Here is a 20618-nt window from a genome sequence, read left to right as displayed (position 1 = left end):
TCACTTATTCTATGTCACTGAGGGCTGGTTGGTGAACAGACAGGAGCAAAGCTGGACACAATAAAGTATAATAAATGGGAAAGGAATTTATTCATTTATTGTAGTTTTTGTAATTTCATTTTACAGTGGGGAAAAAAGTATTTAGTCAGCCACCAGTTGTGGAGGTTCTCCCACTTAAAAAGATGAGAGGCCTGTACCCTGAACTATTTGAGACAAAATGTCAAAACAAATCCAGAAAATCACGTGGTCTGATTTTTAAAGAATTTATTTGCAAATTATGGTGGAAAATAAGTTTTTGATCAATGACAAAAGTTCATCTCAATTCTTTGATATATATCCGTTGTAGGCAATGACAGAGATCAAATGTTCTCTGTAAGTCTTCACAAGGTTGGCACACACTGTTGCTGGTATTTTGGCCCATTCCACCATGCATAACAGTGATGTTTTGAGGCTGTCGCTGGGAACATAGACTTTCAACTCTCTCCTAAGGCCCCTTCCACACTAGCGTTGCATTTCACGTCAGGGTGCAATGCGTGAAAAACTGACGTTTTTGGCTGCATTTTTGTAACATTTTTCCTTGGAGTCATTAGCGTTTTTGCATTTTTCACGCGCGTGTTGTTCGCGTTTTCGGTCCAAGGGACCATGGTTCGGGAATAAAATGTTTTATTTAATTGAAAAAGAATGTCTTCAGATAAGTTAGCAGATGTATGCAAACATCTACAATCTTTTCTTCACTGTTCCGCGCGCGTATATTATCTCCCGACAAGTTAGCAAATGTGAAGAACAGTGAAGAATAGAATAAAAACAGTGAACACAGGATCATGTAAGTGAAAAACACAGTAAAGAACACAGTGAAGAATAGATTACAGGTGTTCGGCACATCTGCTTACTTGTCGGGAGATACGCGCAGAATGAATTGCAAACAAAATAGCATGTGAAGAACAATATATATGTGTGAAGAAGACATTGCAGATGTATGGAAACATCTGCAATGTGTTCTTTACACACATATATATTGTTCTTCACATGCTATTTTGTTCGCACCGTTCCGCGCATATCTCCCGACAAGTGAGCAGATGTGCCGAACATCTGTAATCTATTCTTCACTGTGTTCTTTACTGTGTTTTTCACTTAAATGATCCTGTGTTCACTGTTTTTATTCTATTCTTCACTGTTCTTCACTGTTTTTTTTTAATTAAATGCTCGATCTCGAGCAGGGGAATTATTCATGTCACCTAGCAACCCATCAATTTAAAACGCATTGCACTCACATTGCACTTGCAATGCTTGCGAGTGCAATGCATTTTTGATGTGTCTCCATAGACTTGAATGGGGCGGGAAAAACGCCAGCACGAGCGTGAAAAACAACGCAAATGAGGAAAGACCCATTGGAAACAATGGGACAGAGTGCAATGCAAGTTCTGCGCGTCAAAAGCACGCGCAGAACTCGCGCATGATAAACGCTAGTGTGGAAGGGGCCTAAGAGTTGGGGTTGAGATCTGGAGATTGGCGGGGCCACTCCAGGACCTTTAAATGCTTCTTCTGAATGCCACTCCTTTATTTCCCTGGCTGTGTGCTTGGGATCATTGTCGTGCTAAAAGTCGCATTTCATATTCAGTGCCCCTGCTGATGGAAGGAGGTTTGCACTGAAAATCTCATTCTTTCATGTACGCAGATCAGTCTTCCTGGTCCCTTTGCATAGAAACAGCCCCAAAGCATGATATTCAGATGCTCTAAAGCAAACTTCAGATGAGCTCAGATATGTACTGGCTTAAGCTGAGGGACAAGTCTGGCACTGCAGGATCTGAGTCCCTGGCAGTGTAGTTGTTGCCCACAGCAGTCTTTGTTATGTTGGGTCCAGCTTTTTGCATTCACTGGGTTCCCCTTCCCCTCTGTGGTTCTGGGATTTTTGCTCACCATTCTCGTGATCATTTTGACCCCACCAGTTGAGATCTTATATGGCTTCTGTTTTCTTATTATTGCTCCCACAGTTGATTTCTTCACCCCAAGCGGCTTGCCTATTGCAGATTCAGTTTTCCTAGCCAGGTGTCCTTGTCCTTGTTATTTTTGGTGTTATTTTTGGTGTCATCACCATAGTGGAGTTTGGAGTCTGACTGTGAGGGTGCGGTCACCATGCTGTTAACATGTGTGTTTACAAAACAACAGTTAACACATTGTTAATGCACATGTTAACATAATTGTTAATGCATGTGTATGTTAACACATGTATTAACGCAAGCGTAAACATTAGCGTTTTGCCTTCAGCTGTTGCAGTGCGACATGTGACCGCACCCTGAGAGGTTGTGGACAGGTGTCTTTTATACTGATAACAAGATCAAACAGGTAATTACTACAGGTAATGAGTGGAGGACAGGGAAACCTCTTAAAGAATAAATTACAGATCGGTGAGAGCCAAAAATCTTGTTTGTTTGTAGGTGACCAAATACTTATTTTTTGGCTGACAAAATACTTATTTTCCCCACTGTATGCTTTAAACTTTCCAAGTGATCATCTGTAAGGACCTTACAAAGCGGTTAACTATGACAGAGAAGGGTTAAACAAGGAGGTAAAGGCTGTTGACAGTGTTAACAGGATCAGAAGCTTGGTTTTCAGTCACTCTTGGGCTCCTGCTCTGATTGCATGCTCTCTGCTTCCGAGTTGCAATTATGATATAGTTATGTTGTGCCCATTATAGTGAAGTTGCTTCAACTGTCTTCTTAACTTAAATTTACATAAAAAGCATTCTTTGTCTGGTTGTGAGTTATATCATAGTGCTCTATTCTGTTTTGGTGATTTCAGAGCTGAAATGTTTCTACATTTGCTTGCACAGGGTTGCTTGGCTATTATTTTTAAATATGCCTTAGACTTCTTTGAAACAAACGTATGCTTGCCTGGGCTGTAGCCTGGGTGAGCATGCAGTCACACGCTGGAGAGAGCCACCCCTACCCTCTCCATAGGGACCAGTGCAACACATACAGGAATAGATAGAGCATGCTCCATCTTTTTAGTGTTGACGGTGAGCAATACACCCATTCATATGGATGAGCGAAATGCTCATTGAAATGTATGTGGCTGTATGCTACCCATACCGAAACGGTATGATACGGAACGGTGGCATACAACTGAAAAAAGAGGCTGTGTGAAAGGTGCCTTTAAAAAGTGCCTTAATTTTCAAAGGAAATCCAAAATCATGAGTGGTGTACCAGGGCAGGATACCTGTCTCTTATTTATCATGTTATTTCCTATGTTGCTGGAGCATTTTCTTGGGTTGTCACTTAGCCCATTTTCCAGGCACTACTGTCTGTGGCTTTGTCATGCAGTGTTTCTTCTTCTTGCCTTGTCATGATGCTTTGCAGCTGAGTACCAATAAAAAACTTACAACAGCTGTTGTGATTTATCCCACTATGATAAATATGTTGTGCAGAAAAGCTAAAAAAAAGACATGAGGTTGCGTTTCTACCCCTAGGTGTAAGAATACATAGGGCCACATGTATCACTCGTTTTTTCTGTTGTTTTTGCGCCTTTTCATTCAGGCGCACCGCTTTTGCGCCATTTTTGCGATTAAATGCCAAACTAGCCGGGCAGCAAAAATAACCAGCTTTCCCTCATCTATCTTACCAATCCAGATGTTTTGCTGCGCCTAATGATATTCATCACTTGCAACGTTTTCATTTAGGCGCAAAAACACTCCAGCCCGAAGGTGGCGTTATCTGAGAAGAAAGCACTGAGCCCCTTTGCAGAACAGCTCATTTCTAGCAGCAAAGCTCAGCCAGACACTGGTACATATAATAGATACATTAGATGCTCTGCAGACAGGAGCTGCAGACTCTATTTACAGTTCATCACCTTCTATTTACAAAATATTCTGCAAAACTGTGTTAAAGTAAAGTGATTAATAAGAGGCAGAAAATATACTTATCACAGATGGTTGCAGCTTGTGATAATTCTGGCAAAACAGTGCGCCAGAATTTAGGCGCAACTACTACACTTAGGCGCACAAAAGTGATAAATGTGGCCCATAGAGTGAATTCCTGATGCACCCCTACAATGTAGAGGTAGTATGGATCCCACTGTATGCACATACAGTGGGATATGTTTTCCTGTTCCTCCTCCTCTCCTCTAAGTATGGGAGGAAGAGGATGAACATCGACTGCAGCTGTGATGTAACAATCCATATATGGACAGTGACATCACTGGGGTCCTTGCTAAGCATATGCCAACCCCCCCTTTAGATATTAATGGCCTGCGTCATGGCTTGTGTTTTCCACAATATGCAACGGAATGCATACTGTTCAGATGGAGCTAAAAGAGATGCTTCCGTCTGCCAGTATACAGGCAGACCCTGGGTTACGTACAAGATAGGTTCCATAGGTTTGTTCTTAAGTTGAATTTGTAAGTAAGTCGAAACTGTATATTTTATAATTGTAGATCCACACATACATTTTTTTTGCCCCAGTGACAATTGGAGTTAAAATAAAGCATTCATAGAGCTTCACCAGAGGGCGCAGTGGGCATAGGGGTCCGTCTGTAACTAGGGGTCATCTGTAAGTCGTGTCCTTAAGTAGGGAACTGCCGGAGCTTACCTGGCGTATATACGCTGAGCATGCACAGAAAATATAATGTGAAAGTAGCATAAGACTCACACTGCCTGACGATAATTGTCCCCAACTATATGATTTACTCTTCTTTATTGTCCCGATCATCCAGCTAGAAAAGCCTTGTCAGTTTTGACAAACCCTACAAATGATACTTTATCCATTGACATCTCTGCTATGAAGGAATGCCTGGAAGCACTGCTCTTGGCATGGTGAATGTGGTATGTTCCTGGAATGATGGCCATCACAACTCCAGAGACACTCTTCTAGGAGGCCTGCAGTGTTAGACACCTGCTGTTATTTTGCTTAGTGTGTCTTTGTATAATTTAACTCTATGTTTTCAGCTTAGCCAGTACTTTTTGGTGCAAGTAAATCTGAGATATTCATAATAAATTAAGTACATTGCATCTGCATAAAAGACTATCAATAATGTTTTAGAAACATAATGGCATTTGAATAGCACTTTAACTATTTACCGAATGAAATATCCATTTTATTTATTATGATACTAACTATTGTGAATTACAGTCTGGCAGAAGTCTAATATATGTTCCATTCAGAATCAGTCCAATGTTTTCTTTTGTAACTCAAGATAAATTAGTAGTGTGAAAATTATATGTAATACAGAACCTGAGCCTGAAATAAACATAGGATAAATATTGTTCAATGAAAGTGGGTGCAAAACTAATGTAACAAATAGCTGGAATGGTAATATTATCATAATCTGTAGCATACAACATACATATTTTTATATAAATTTATACATAGTATATTTTATACCAATGTTCAATAAGATAGATTATAAATAATTATTTATCAGTGTAGCTGTAGTGTACCCCTAACAAACCACAGCTTTCCAGGTTTTAGGGCAGATTCCCAGAACCTTTCACTTTATCCATTTCTCCTTCTCGCCATTGGATCAGACTATGAGGGCAATCAGTTTGGGTGAATGGGAGGAGTACAATTTCCTGTAAGGGTTCATTAACACATCTGTTTTTCACATCAGTATGGCAACCGCGATTTTCACTTTATGTGGCTTATTCTGAAGTCCTAGATGCAAAAACAACTGATGCAGCTATAAAACTGACACAAAGTGGACTGAAAATGAATGTGTTTTTTATAGAAGCAGCCTGGACATAAACCTGTAAGAACTATTACATTGCTGAACAGTTGTTACAGTTTGAATAGAATAGAATAACAACCTCATTATCCCCATTGGGGAAAATATTGGTGTCACTGTAAACATCCTTGCTCATAACACACATTTAAATACAGACACAAATACATACACATACATATACAATTATATAAATAAATTAATAGAAAAAAAGAACATTTAGAAACTATCCATCCGCAGCTCCCATCATGTTAAATAAGCCAATCACAGAGGGCATAAAAGAGAATGTAAGTCTATTCTATTCTAATTATTCTGTTAAATGCACCTCCAAAATAAAAAATCAGGATAGTCACAGCCCGGTTTATCCAAATGGCAGTAGACCCTATGAAGCAGATGTCAAAGCACGTTGTTGGTACACAAATTGTAGTGGGTCAAGATATGGCCGCACCACATCAGCCAGATGCTGTAGAATAAAACGCTCAAACACCTTCATTATTGTAAGTGCAATTGACCTAAAATTGTTAGTTCGCCAGGCAGACAGAGAGTCCTTGCATCATATTTCTATATGAATCAAGGACGCCAGTACTGCGCAATGTGCTTAGTCCATGGGATTGGACCAGCAAACAGGTCCATGGGCTGAACACGTTTGTGTAAAGGCAGCTTTAAGCAGTGTGATCCTGCAACTGTTAATAAAGCTCTTCCCATTGAAACATGTTCACTAAAAATATATAGGAATCCAGGATATAAAGGCACAATAAATACTTCCTTTTTTGTCATTCATTTTAACTACCCCTTTAAGAATCCAGCCTTTTCCTAAAAGTGAAAAAGTTTAGTTTTTAGGGTAGATTTGAATGGCTTTACAAATAAGCATCTGGTGATTGAGTAAGGATGATATCATTGGATGAGCTAGGTTTCTATGTGACAGAAGTAGAAGTTCTCAGCACATGTTATTTGAATTAAGGAAAACTAACATTAATCCAGATGAAGCTTTGCGGTAAAACTCCAAACCTTGCCTGCTGTTTCATCTGCTGTTTGGGTTAAATAGAAGCATGACTGAACACCTCATTCATGTTCCTCATTAACAGTATAACCACTTCCTAACGGCTTTGGTCTGGCTGGATGATCATACATTTTCCATATTTAGATATGTGAATGTCACCCTAATTCTGCAGTGACCCCACCCCAAGCCAGTCCTGCATAATGACGACTATGATTCCCATTGACCCCATTAGCCTTCCAAGGTGCAATATGGCACATTAACTAATAAGACATGGACAAGGGTCATCACATGTACTTCAAGAACTAATGGGAAGGGAGTGTGCATATAGGCACAGGTGTTAAAAATGATGATGGTTTTGAACAATACTCAATAGACCACCTGAATCTATCCCGAAATATCCATAACCTATAATAGTCTGGCAGAGCAATCGTCCTTATGGATTAGCGTAGGTCATTAGAACATAACATTTTTTGCTTGACTTGTATTGCTGCATAGCAAAACCAGCTGTCATGGACCAACGATCACAAGTATGGCACAGATCCAGAACTTGAAAATTACCTTGTACAGTAAACATCTTGGTCGTCTTAAAAATATAGCCTTCATACAGTGAGAATAGATGTCTGTAATTTATAATGCTTTAATATAATGCAGAGACTGGAGCATTAACTGTAATGATACCATAAGGCTTCCACACGTCTATTTTTAGATATCTACTGGAGTGACAAATTTTAACACTGGTATGTGACCCATTGTGACCTGTCATTGATGATGATTTTTGCAGATGTCATGTCGTGAGTTGTCACAGATTTTGGAAATATGTGAATGTGGTAGTTATCCGATGCTATTGTAAAACCTGCAGAAGGTTCTTTAGGACATATTTACACCTATGCATTTCAGAGTCAGACTTGTGGTATCCAAATCACGTGTGTATTTTGATGCAATCAATTTTTCCAAACTAGTTTTCTAGTTTTCTTGTGGACACAAAATGTATATGGATTGAGGATGTGAAAAAAACTGATGCAGCAACAAAAGTAACTCAAAGTGGACTGAAAATTAATGTTTTTTCACAGACAATGTCTGGACATAAACCCATAAATCCTGTTACAGTGCCAGCCAGTTGTTTGGCAGACAGAGAGTCCTTGCATCATATTTCTTTTGTCCTGTTTGATGTGTTCAGTCCATGGGATTGGACCAGCAAAGAAGTCCGTTTCCATGGGCAGAACAGGTTTCTGTAAAGGTAGTTTTAGGTAGTATGATCCTGTTAATTAAGCTCTGCCCATCATGTCTATTAAGCATATTATTTATGATTTATTTAATCTATGAAGCTCTTTTTTGAAAGATTTTCCAGTGTGACCTTGAACTGTACTAGTTTTTGTGTCCTAAACCAAACATGTGGTCTAATATTTTATATTACATTAAGTGAACAGTCAGTTGGTGATAATATTGTGACTCAGAAAGGAAGTAGAACTTTACTAGTTATAATAACACTTAATTGTATAGCAGATGTATCAATTATATGCTGTGTGGATGACAAATAATTGTTGGTCTTTCATTTCAAGTGTCTATGCACAAGCAACATGTATTTCACATTGGGAATTAATATATTTTATAAAGGTAAGATGTGTGGAAAAACATGGATGCTCTTTCCAGGTATAGCGCTTCATTACAGTAAACAACAGGCAGTGCTGGTCCTGGCAGAAAGCAACCATGTCTTTTCTAGTCTCATGTAACCCATTTAGGCACTGGATGGACATGCAGTCGGTTAGACACTGATGCACAATAGCTGAATTGTGGATATGATTTAGCAAAATGTCAACCCACTGTTAAAGGGGTCTTCATTCCCAAATTTTAATCCCCTAGTGATTGTTTACACAATAAAGATCATTTTAACCCTTTCACGACCGTGACATAATAGCACTTCACAGATCAGCTGCGGGAGCATGGAGAGACTTACCGGTAACACCAGCGATCAGTGCTAGCTTCAAAAAGACAGAGGCGTGTGGGTGCCGCCATCTTGTTGGAGATTGACGCTCCCTGTGACGTCATCGGAGAGCAGCGATCAGTTGCCATGACAGCCTCGGGTCTTCAGAAGACCCAAGGCTGTCTGGATTTTACCCATTCATTACAATTGCACATTATAATGTATGAGGATGAAAATCTCAATATACTGCCTTACTGTAGTATGGCAGTATATGATAGGATCAATCAGACAACCTAGGGTTAAAGTACCCGAGGGGGTCTGAAAAATAGTAAAAGTAAAAATGAAAAAGTTATAATAAAAAAACCTAAAAATTCAAATCCACCCCCCCCCCCCCTCTCCCTAGAACTGACATAAACACATTAGGTATTGCCATGTCCAAAAATATCAAAATATAATAACGGTTTTTCACTGCGTTTGACCCTATAACCGAAAATAGAGCCAAATTTAAAAATGCCACTTTTTTGCCATTTTGAAAAATATAAAAAATCAGAAGGTCGTACAGTCCTAAAAATGATAGCATTAAAAACTTCATCAAATTTACACCACCCACAGCTCCAACACCAAGTATGAAAAAGTCATTAGCACCAGAAGATGGCAAAATCTAAAAAAAACTTTGTCTACAGTAGGTTTTAATTTTTGTAAATGGATGAAAACATTATAAAACCTATACAAACAAGACGTCACACAGCTCTTTATGCGTAAAAAAAAAAAGTTATAGATTTTTGATTGTGGGGAGTGAAAAATAGAAATGAAAAAACTGAAAAAGGACCAGGTCCTTAAAGGGTTAACCCCCTTATTTTACAATTTTAAAATTGGAACACATTTACTTACACGGTCCGAGGAGTTCACCCAAAGTGCACTGTCCGACGATAATGCACTGTGCCGCGATCCCGCTCAGGTCCGATGGAGTTCACCTTCTTCTTCTTAGTGCATGTAAGTGCATTGTCTTGTGACACAATTTGGAACTTAAATCCCGTGCTCAGTCCGAATCAGACGGTACGCCCCCCCCTCCCCCAATTTCTGTAGCATGAAAGCCAGCGCTGCAGCTGCAAAAAATGATCGCGCGTGACACAATCCCAGTGCAGACACTTGTTAAATACTTTTCAAAACTGTGCAAATCCAGAAAATGGCGAACAGTCCAACGAAAGTGTGATCCCCATTATGATCCATCTCGTGCTGTGTGAGATACAGTGTGCTGACAAAGTGGTTACAGTAGGGTACAGGGTTTATATACACTTTCATTTAGCTTCTGCACTTTAACTAGTATCTGACACATAGAAAGAGAGATTAGACAGATCCGAGATGAGAGGTGATGAGATCCATGAGATATATGATATAACACACAATGACACACGTCAGCTCTGCTACATCTAAGCTATAAAACACTCCCTGCTATAAATCTTGCCTGTAGCTTGTAGACTTAGTCTGCTTATGCTGTGTTGCTTGCAGGAAGTGTGTGCATGTGTGATAGAGACCGGTTGGAGTTATATCTGTGAAATGCTGTATTTTTATTAATAACATGAATTATAATATGAATATAACATTAATATGAATTATAGAATGTGTTATTTTGTTAGCCTGAGTACTTATAAGAATCTTGCCTTTGTGGGAATACCTCTTTAAAGGTTTACCCTCTGGCTTGAAAGAGGAAGGGCACCTGTGACTGTCCCATGTGACCCCAGTAAAATCTTTTCTCAGTGAACAAGGGGTTCAGTAAAGCTTGCTTGATGAGACAGCACATGTGTTGTCTATCATCATCTGCTAGGTTTATATGGTACATTCCAAATCGCTTATTAACAAATTTTTCACTATGCTGTGACATCAATATCTGGCTGGCATTTGTTACTTAATCTTGTTATAATATTTTGCAAATAATGAAGACTTGATCTCTGCTTTTTCATGCAAAAAAAAGTCAAATAAAAGCTCTAAAATCCAATAGGGCAATGTATTTTAATAATGCATCACTAATTAATGAAGGGGATTTCTAGTTCACGTTTTTCAAAGATTCAGTTGTTGGTGTCCTGTGAAAGTGCACTTCCTGTGTGTAGGTAGCTGAAGTTAATTAATTCCCTTGCCCTTCCCACCAAGACACTTGGCATTTGTAAAGCAGGGCTAAAAGTTTAAATAAATGTCTACAAAAGTGAGTTAATGGGGCTACAAGCATGCCTCAGGTCTGTGCCAATTACTGCACTGGTTGCCAGTCTCCTTCCGAATACAGTTTAATATAATACCCTTAATGGAATACCCTACCCCGGACTATCAGACTTATAGCCAACCTCCAAAGCTTCAAACGTGCTCTCAAAACCCATCTCTTTGGGCAAGCCTATCATATTCCCTAACTCCATAAAACTTCAACTCCCTTTACTAATCCATCCTCTGCACTCCTTCCATCTATTATCTGATGGACACAAAATACCAAGCTCAAGGCTTCTCTTCAGTTCTACTCGCCTTGGATTCTGTATACAAGATGATGATTGATAAATAGTTAAAACAGCAGCATTTTTATTTATGAAATCCTTTTTTATTCTGTCCCCTTATAAAGAATGTCTGGGCCAATATACAAGCTCGTATACCTCTAATGTGTCCTTCATCCTGCTAGACAATATCTCCTGCAAGCTTATTGCTGTGGATTATGTTGCAGAATTGCAGCAGTATCCACATCAAAAATAAGCAGATGACATCGTGTTTCTGATGCTTGCAAAATGACTGTGGGAATACAGCTAGGTTTAATCTCTAAGCCATTGCACTACTTATACAGATACCCTCAGAGGTGGCCAAGCCTCTATATTCTAGCTGGGTGCCCATCATACAGGTATGGAGGCCTCCTGTCTCTTCCCTGACTGCAGGTATCAGATTAGATAAAGATTATAGAGTTGGATTTCAACATTCTAAACCTTTCGTTCCTGTGGAGATAAGCGGCTGACAGAGGTGTCTGGCAATAGCTGTCTGATCCATGTGTATCACAGAATTAGCTGAACAAGCATTCCACTATCTATGATGAGAATCGGCACTTAAAGCCCCATCACATTCTCTACAATTTCACATCCATTGCCAGCAAACTAGCCAATCTACACATATGGATTTCTGTCCCTGTCACAATTGGAAAAAATGGTGTGAAATACAAGCATGTCCATTTATCCGGAGGATTCCATATGGGATAAGAGAGATTGTCATTTTAGAGCTAACCTGATGAGAATCTACTGGCACAATTATCATGAAACCTCCAGGAAATACATGTTGGATTTGCCATAGACAAATACTGAATATGCGAACATACAATATGTAGAGATTTAATAGTATTTGTTGGGATCATTTGGATACTCATAGTAGTTGAGAACTATGAAGATCGTGGATACTGTGTAAATATTGTGAAAAATATTCTAAGAAGGAAAATATATTTTCTTGCATAAAGGTGAAAAAAATGTGACTCTTTCAATCCATTATGATAAATAGAGAATATTATACTACACTCCCCAGGAGTAAGGGCATAGTGTCATGTGTTTATGGCCTAAATGGGAGTCTCAATGGCATAGATAACTTTAAACTTAAATATCTGTAAGACATTTACATATATAGGAACCCCCAGTCCTTGAGCTGAAATCTAGTTATGCCTTTCTCCACAGTGAGTACTTTCCAATACTTGCATCCCTGTTATTTTATACTTGAATAAGGTGAATAAGTGATATGACTTGTCCAAGGGTCCAAATGAGCGACAGCGTACAAGCTTATAATGGTTCTCTTCATTTTGGTTACCTGACCCCACTTCCTGGGGTCCAGTTTAGCTTTACTAGGGCTTATGATGTGTACTTAGCGGTAAATATTCGATAGCATCGCAATAAACAGACATGAGTGAAATCAAGGGTGCACACAGCGGCAGGAAGAAGAGTGTGCCAACGCTAGTGATGACCGGACTCTGGGAAGCACTTTAACACTGTTTAAAGTTTAGAGATTTCAAAGAAACGGAATAAGACAACTGTTATGAAATCCCTGATGTGAATAATTTTAGTCAAGTTACATATCTCATTGAGACTTTGTAATACTTCATGTTTTAAAGGATTCACCAACAGCTGTGACTCTTGGACTGCGGATGGAAGAAATGATTTTCAACCTCGCCGATGCACACTTATTTTTTAATGATTTGGAGGTAAGCCAGAATCTTTGCTGTATGTGTTACTAAATTTGGGCTGGGAGTGTTCTCTCAAACAGCTGTTGCTTTCTCATTTGATGAACAGGGACATAAAACTAGAGTGTTTACCAAACAAATGTAAGGCATTCACTTATATTTCTGTACACTTCAATGGGACCTATTAGAAAATTTTGGACCTGGTATTGACTAATTTTATGCAGGAGCATCAGCTATATTAGAGTGCCTAAGGTCGGACACTTTTGTGGACCATCATGTGCACAACAACTCTAAGGCTGGGTTCACATTATGTTTTTTGCATATGGTACGCAGGATGGAAAGGCGTAGCAAGCTACATCTTTTCATAATGCAGCCTCCGCCTCAGCAATGTATGCGCTTAGAAGAGGCAATAGAGGGCTATGGGGAGCGAATGCAGCGTATTGTAATACTCATTAGGGACAATAGGGACTTCACCCATAAAATCCTCACATAACGGTTACTACTTTCAATACAAATGTACACAAGAGCCATTTCAGGACTTTTTAATGATCCTGAAACGACAGATTGTAAGCAGGCAGGAGGGACGTATCCTCCATTCCCCAAGAAGTTTGATTCTTTTACAATATGTGGAAGTGATTTCCGGACAAGTAACGGCTATAAAATTCATACAGCCCAGGGCCAGTCTTAATCCGCCTCTCATTGGCCTTGATAGGAATAGTTACTGGACACATATGAGGGATCCTATTTGGGAATCCTTACACTTAAAGAACTGAAGCACAGTTTTCAAATGGCCAAGAGTCCAATATCTCAAAATTGTTGATCAAAGACCACAGGCCAATTTGAAGTGCTAGCCTACTTTCATTTTGAATAAAAGTAACCCTACAACCCCTCACCAGTGCCTTCCCCATGGCAGACAAGATAAACAGGCTTAATGGGTTGTGAAAATAAATGTAAAAATACTATTTAAAGTGTACCTTAAAAAATATTCTAAACTTTTTCTGTAGTTAGTTTTAGAATGTGCCTTAAAGGGGTCTTCTTTAAAGTTGACTTTAGTGCAGATTACAGGTGTATTCCTACAGTATTAATGTACACAACATTCCTTTATAATTAGCAAATCACACTTAAGACATTTTCCATGCAGCAGATGGGGCTATTATGCAGTCTAATAGTTTGGCATTAGTTGGCTTGTTATATCCCTTCAATTCTAATAAAGCAAGCATGCCGCAAATTACCCTTGCATCATAAGGCTTTAAGATTTTTTACAATTATTTACAGCTCAACCTGAGTAATATGTTTGTTGGCATGGATTCATCTAATATTCTTATATACTGCAAAAATTATAATAATTTTTAATATATATATACGGCTGGGGGGGGGCTTAAAAAAAAAAAAGAACTTATAGCCGCTTGTCATCTTCGGCTTCTATTTGTATAAAGAGACCAGTGGTGACGTGCGCCTACAGCAACTACACTGAAACTCACAACTCACGCAGTAATAGGAGTGTGGTTGTAGACACGCCTCACCGCCAGCCCTTTGGAGACAGGGAAAACTTTGACAACTGCGCCCTTTCACGAGTGTTGAATTCACCTCAGTATTGGAGCATTCTATCGTACCAGTTTCTACCTTATTATCCTACTATCCCCCTCTGGTAGGGTATGAAATGTCAGATGTAGGATGTGAAATAATTTCAGATGTTGTTATCTTAGATTCTATAGTACTGAGGCCCCTTTCACACTTGCGTTGCAGATTACGTCAGAGTCTGATCAGGGTGCGATCAGGGTTTGGTCAGTGAAAAACTGACATTTTTCATCAGAGTTAAATCAGTTTTCAGTCAGAGTTTGTTCAGTGTCTCAGTTTTTCAAACGCATTTTCAATGCACTTGCAAACTGTGTCGCACGCTGTATGTTAAAGATGCACCACAAAAAAAGATGGTGAACTCTGTCGAGCCAATACTGGGAAGCGATAGATTCATGATTTCTGGTGGATGATCTTAGTGAATCACCGCACGCAGCATTATACACGGAAATAGCACTTTTAGTGCAGTTTCCGAATTTCTAAATCAATGTGCCCCATTGATAGACACACTGTCTATCCTGTTAACCATATCTGAATATGTATTATGGAGAGATAACCATCCTAGGAATATGATTTTGTAATAGAAGATGACATAGTGATTTGTGACAATGATAATGATGCAAATACTAAATGTACAGTATTAACCATTTCCCCAAAATAAACTTTGAAAATGCTGGTTAAAATGAATGATATTAAAATAATTTATAGAATATTAGTGCCATCTACTGGCAAAGAGTGAAAATACATGTGTAATGTTGGAAGTTTACTGTAGTTCTTAGTACATATTTTCCCTGCAGCTTTTGATTCCTTTTTTCACCATCCTTTATTTCAGGAATGTGATCAGGTCCATGTCGATGATGTTTCTTCAGATGATAATGGTCAAGACTTAAGGTAGAGTGAATTATGAAATATGTTTGGCAGCTTTTGCATGTCTTTTAGGACTTTCCACTTCTCTCTTCCATTATAGGAACAGTAAAATTGAAAAAAAAAACAGGGACAGATCATTTTTCACCAACATTGAGGGTTATTTATCATTAGACAGGTATACCATTTTCTTAAAGGAAACCATTCAGCAGAAAATAATTTTATAAACTACCAGCATTACCTTATCAGAAAATGAACATCTTCCAGATCATGTTCTTTTACATACCTTGAGAATGCTGTAGCTACACTGATGCAGAATATTGTTTAATACCTGAACCTGAGTGGTTTTGCTCAAAAAACAATCATAAAATTCTGGACCTTGGGAAAGATGGGTGCAGGCTGGCTGCCGTGCATAAACACATTACTTCCACATACACAGGAGCTGCCTGAACTGTCCAGACAGGACTTATCAACCTGAGCTGGCACACTCATACACAGCAGCTGAGGGATGATGCAGCGATTGATTACTTCTGCTGGTCAGGGACAATACAGTGATGACGTATTCTTGGTTTATGCTGGGCAGGACAAGACTAGAGCAATGCATAATTAGGGTAGAAGGAGAGCGCCGGGGCAACCACAGGAATGACAGAGCCTCATTATCATAATATAATAACCGTTTTTTTTTTCTTTTTTTTTGGAAAACCACTCAATTCAGGGATTAAACAAGATATGTTTCAGTATCAGTGTAGCTACAGCATTCTCAAGGTATGTTTGGTGTATAATACATACAAGCAGCATACAATGGTAGAACATACTGGTAGGGATTTTTAGGTCACTTACTGCTCACAGGTTACCTTTACACCTGTTTAGTTCCTTCTTATCAAAACATAATTATCTCTAAAACATAAAATCATGGGGACATGAAAGGTATCAAAAGCTTTTAAAGCTTCCCTAAGCAATGCCATTTTCATGGTGGTGTTATGCATTTGTTAGCTTATTTTTTGTTAGAATCATGTGCCAAAATGCTGCATTTATCTAATTTTTACAGTGAATTCTCGCTTTTTGTCAAAGTCAAATAAATGTGAAAAAACAGCTTTTTAGACATTTTTTGGTACCAGTGAGGACGGATTTTTGTCTACCATTTGCTTTTATGCATTGTAAACCACACATACCCTGAGAATGCTGTAGCTACACTGATGCAGAAACATATCTTGTTTAATCCCTAAACTGAGTGGTTTTGCTGAAAAATAAAATTTAGAAACTTGAGAAAGCTGGTTTCAGACTGCCTTCCATACAGATTTCTTTTAAACAGTTGTTTAAAATGCTCCACTGTCTTTTGAAAAGCTAGTCATTGAATAACACACTTCGTTTATAGTGATAAAATGTCATTTTGTAAATGTAAATTTTTAACTAATGTGTCCCTTTAAAGTTCTTACAGTTTTGCCACTGATGGCTTCCGGGCAGCAGCAAGTAGTACAACGCTCTGCTTACCGACCGGTGTGAGAGGCGGTGTGGATTGGATGAGGAAGTTGGCGTTCCGATACAGACGAGTAAAAGAGCTGTATAATACTTACAAGAACAATGTAGGAGGTACTGCACAACCTATCAGCAAATACATACTGTTGCTTAGAGGGGGACATTTATTAGTGCTTCTGGTCAGCCTTCTGGCATAGAACACAGAAATAATCACAATTTCTTGCATACTGCAAGAAATTGAGATTATTTTGCTATTATGACACCTCCATGCCACCTGGCATGTGGGGGTGGTGCAGCCGGTAGCTAACTTAGTGCACTTACTAAAAGCCTGCATACATGCGTACAGGTTCAGAGGCTTCTACACAAAAGTATGCAAAGTTTGGCCTAGCAAAGCTTTACCTGTCAGAACGGCTGCACAAAGGATACATCAAGAGGTCTAAACCTCTTGATGTATCCACTAGGACAGGGAGGTGAGGCCTGTATCATAAGCCATAGTGTTGGACTTCGTAGATAAGACAATTTTGATTGACTTTGGCTCTAAGAACTACATCACAAACTGTTGTACAGTCATGGCCAAAAGTTTTGAGAATGGCACAAATCTTATATTTTCACATGATCTGTTGCCCTCTTGTATTTATGTGGTTTGTCAGATGTTTTTATCACATACAGAAATACAAGTGTAATCATATTATGAGTAACAAAAGCTTTTATTGACAGTTAGAATGAGTTAATTTAGCAAGTCAATATTTGCAGTGTTGATCCTTCTTCTTCAGGACATCTGCAATTCTCCCTGGCAGCTCTCAATCAACGTCTGGACCAAATCCTGACTGATAGCCGCCCATTCTTGTGCAATCAATGCTTGCATTCTGTCACAATTTGTTTGTTTTTGTTTGTCCACGGGCCTCTTCATGATTGACCACACGTTCTCAATGGGATTAGGATCTGGGGAGTTTCCAGGCCATGGACCCAAAATCTCTATGTTTTGTTCCCTGAGCCATTTAGTTATTACCTTTGCTTTATGGCAAGGTGCTCCATCATGCTGGAAAAGGCATTGTTGATCACCAAACTGCTCTTGGATGGTTGGGAGAAGTTGCTCTTGGAGGACATTCTGCTACCATTCTTTATTCATGGATGTGTTTTTAGACAAGACTGTGAGAGAGCTGGTTCCCTTGGCTGAGAAGAAACCCCACACATGAATGGTTGCAGGATGCTTTACAGTTGGCATGAGACAAAACTGGTGGTATTGCTCACCTTGTCTGCTCCGAACAAGCTGTTTTCCACATTTCCAAACAATTGGAAAACGGGATTCATCAGAGAAAATGACTTTACCCCAGTCCTCAGCAGTCCACTCCCTGTACCTTGCACAGAATATCAGTCTGTCCCTGATGTTTTTTCTGGAGAGAAGTGGCTTCTTTGCTGCCCTCCTGGACACCAGGCCTTGCTCCAAGAGTCTCCGCCTCACAGTGCGTGCAGATGCACTCACACCTGCCTGCTGCCATTCCTGAGCAAGCTCTGCACTGCTGGTAGCCTGATCCGGAAGCGGAAACACTTTTAAGAGATGGTCTTGGTGCTTGCTTGTCCTTCTTGGGCACCCTGGAGCCTTTTTGGCAACAATGGAACCTTTCTCCTTCAATTTATTGATGATGCCATAGAATGTTGACTGAGGTGCATTCTTTCTAGCTGTAATACTCTTCCCTGTTCCGCCAGTTTTGTGCAGTGCAATGATGACTGCACGTGTTTCTTTAGAGATAACCATGGTTAACAGAAGAGAAACAATGCTGCCAAGCACAGCCTCCTTTTAAAGTGTACAGTGGTGTGATTCTTACTTAATCATGACAGATTGATCTCCAGCCCTGTCCTCATCAACACCCACACCTGTGTTAGTGGAGCAATCACTGAAACGATTTTAGCTGCTCCTTTTAAGGCAGGCCTGCAATGAAGTTGAAATGTGTTTTGGGGGAAAAAGTTCATTTTCTAGTCAAATATTGACTTTGCAATTAATTGCTGTTAAGCTGATAACTCTTTATAACATTTTGGAGTATATGCAAATTGCCATTATAAAACCTGATGCATTAGACTTTGTAAAAATTAACATTTGTATCATTCTCAAAACTTTTGGCCATGACTGTATGTAATCATTAAATGCCCTTGATCTCAGTTAATCATATTTAGCATGTTTTAAAAGTGTAGAACAAGGCACATCGCAATGGGATATATATTGATTATTTGATTGCAACCATTTTATGATCTTTCAAAACTGGAATGTTTATATGTTAGGCGGGTTTCCCACCTGTATTCGGCAGGTTCCGTTACACATTCCATTGTTGATAACAGAAAAAAATTATTTTTTGAGGCCTTTTCTCTGGTATTCAAAGAGTTGTTCAAGATTAGAAAATATTTTCGTTGATATTTAAAGCAATAAACATCTTATACTTACCTGTCTCTGCATTCCTGTTCAACCACGGCAATGCCCAAACTGCTTGTTTGTATACAGAGGCTGGCAGTGATGTCACATGGACAGAGCATGCACCGTGACAGCAGGGTTTTCAGGCTGCAGTGGCGCATACACTGTCAATTCCACATCGCCGCCAGCCTCTGTATACAAAGCAGGCAGTTTGGGTGAACAGTAGTGTAAAGAGGTAAGTATAAGATGTTTATTTAATACACTCTTTAGCCATATATCAACTTTTTTATAATCTGGGACAACCCATTTAAAAATGGATGTGCCACAGAAAGTAACAGGATGTCCATTAAAGTCTATGAGTAACAAAAGGAGAATGGCAGATATTTTGTTTTTACTTTGAGCAATACATATTTTTCGTTTTTAGGCCTTAAAGATACAAGGCTAAATAAGAATATAGATACTGTATATTTTTTTAAAAAGAAACCTGGTTTTTGGTATTCTAACCCACCTGTCGTTTACTAATGCTGTTCATACCTGAAAAAAAACAGCAAAAGTACCTTACTGAAGCTGGTGAAGTACATCTCAGCTTCCCTACATTGATGCTGGGTTGTACCGACTTGCTGTGCAACCACATACAGAGCTAACTGCAGAATTAATCAATATGTTCTTTTTTAGGGCTTATTCATAATTTTACATTTTTTATTAATTTTTAATACAGGTGTTTTCCACCCAGCGTGTTGTTCTGACAGTGCTGTTTTTTTTTTGCATTCACTACTACTATCATAAATATTGCATCCTAGAAGAACAAATACAAATACAACTGATCCATGTATTTGTCACAGAGTACTTTCTAGGAGATGTTGTCCTTTATTTTTTGAATGAACAGAATTTAAAAAAAGTGATGGAACACAACAGATATAATATGAACCTTCACAAAGGCTTTTCTCATATGGTGTTATAATGCACAATACTCTCAAATAATTCAATGGTTCTTGCATTGAGGGATTTTCCTCTCAGTCACATGAATGATCACTCTACATGCTGACTTTATGTGCACAAAGATATCATTCAGTTCTGGTCTTTTGCATATAATAAATCAGTATTTTTCTATAATGAGAAGTTGCATATGATTCTATAACAAAATGGAGGAAAATTTAATGGCAGAAAACATTTCACATTTCCATGAAAGCAGCATTTAATCTATGATTTCCTGCCTGTTTGTGCTGAAGGACTTTTTGGCCCAGCTAAGAGAGAAGCCTGGCTTCAATTGCGAGCAGATCTTGAAGTCCTGACAGACTCCTGGCTCTCAAATGCACTTAAATCACTATCACTCATTAGCACAAGGTAAGTCGAAATGTCTGCTTATATTTCATCACTAAATGCACAGTTATAATGTCACTTAAGACTTGTTTTTTTAATGCATTCCTTTGCCAAACTAATTTAAAGCAGATACAAATGTGGTTGGTGTACACAATGGTAGGCA

The 20618-nt window shown here is 38.9% G+C and overlaps 1 protein-coding gene and 1 long non-coding RNA gene across 15 annotated transcripts in view; one reads left to right on the top strand and one right to left on the bottom strand.

The window, feature by feature from the left end:
• The window catches only part of LOC140121649 (uncharacterized), a 152395-nt gene that overhangs the window by 41123 nt on the left and 90654 nt on the right, over positions 1-20618 (bottom strand). The window lies entirely within an intron of this gene.
• The window catches only part of EYA4 (EYA transcriptional coactivator and phosphatase 4), a 195123-nt gene that overhangs the window by 148780 nt on the left and 25725 nt on the right, over positions 1-20618 (top strand). For all 14 annotated transcript variants that reach the window (XM_072141504.1, XM_072141499.1, XM_072141507.1 and 11 more), the window contains 4 exons: positions 12748-12837; positions 15224-15282; positions 16685-16845; positions 20365-20479. In XM_072141504.1, coding sequence (XP_071997605.1) covers positions 12748-12837; positions 15224-15282; positions 16685-16845; positions 20365-20479 — 425 coding nt within the window. The remainder of the gene's footprint in view (positions 1-12747; positions 12838-15223; positions 15283-16684; positions 16846-20364; positions 20480-20618) is intronic.

Source organism: Engystomops pustulosus, chromosome 3, assembly GCF_040894005.1.
Source record: "Engystomops pustulosus chromosome 3, aEngPut4.maternal, whole genome shotgun sequence".
NCBI lineage: Eukaryota > Metazoa > Chordata > Amphibia > Anura > Leptodactylidae > Engystomops > Engystomops pustulosus.
This window is presented reverse-complemented; position numbering and strand designations above follow the sequence as displayed.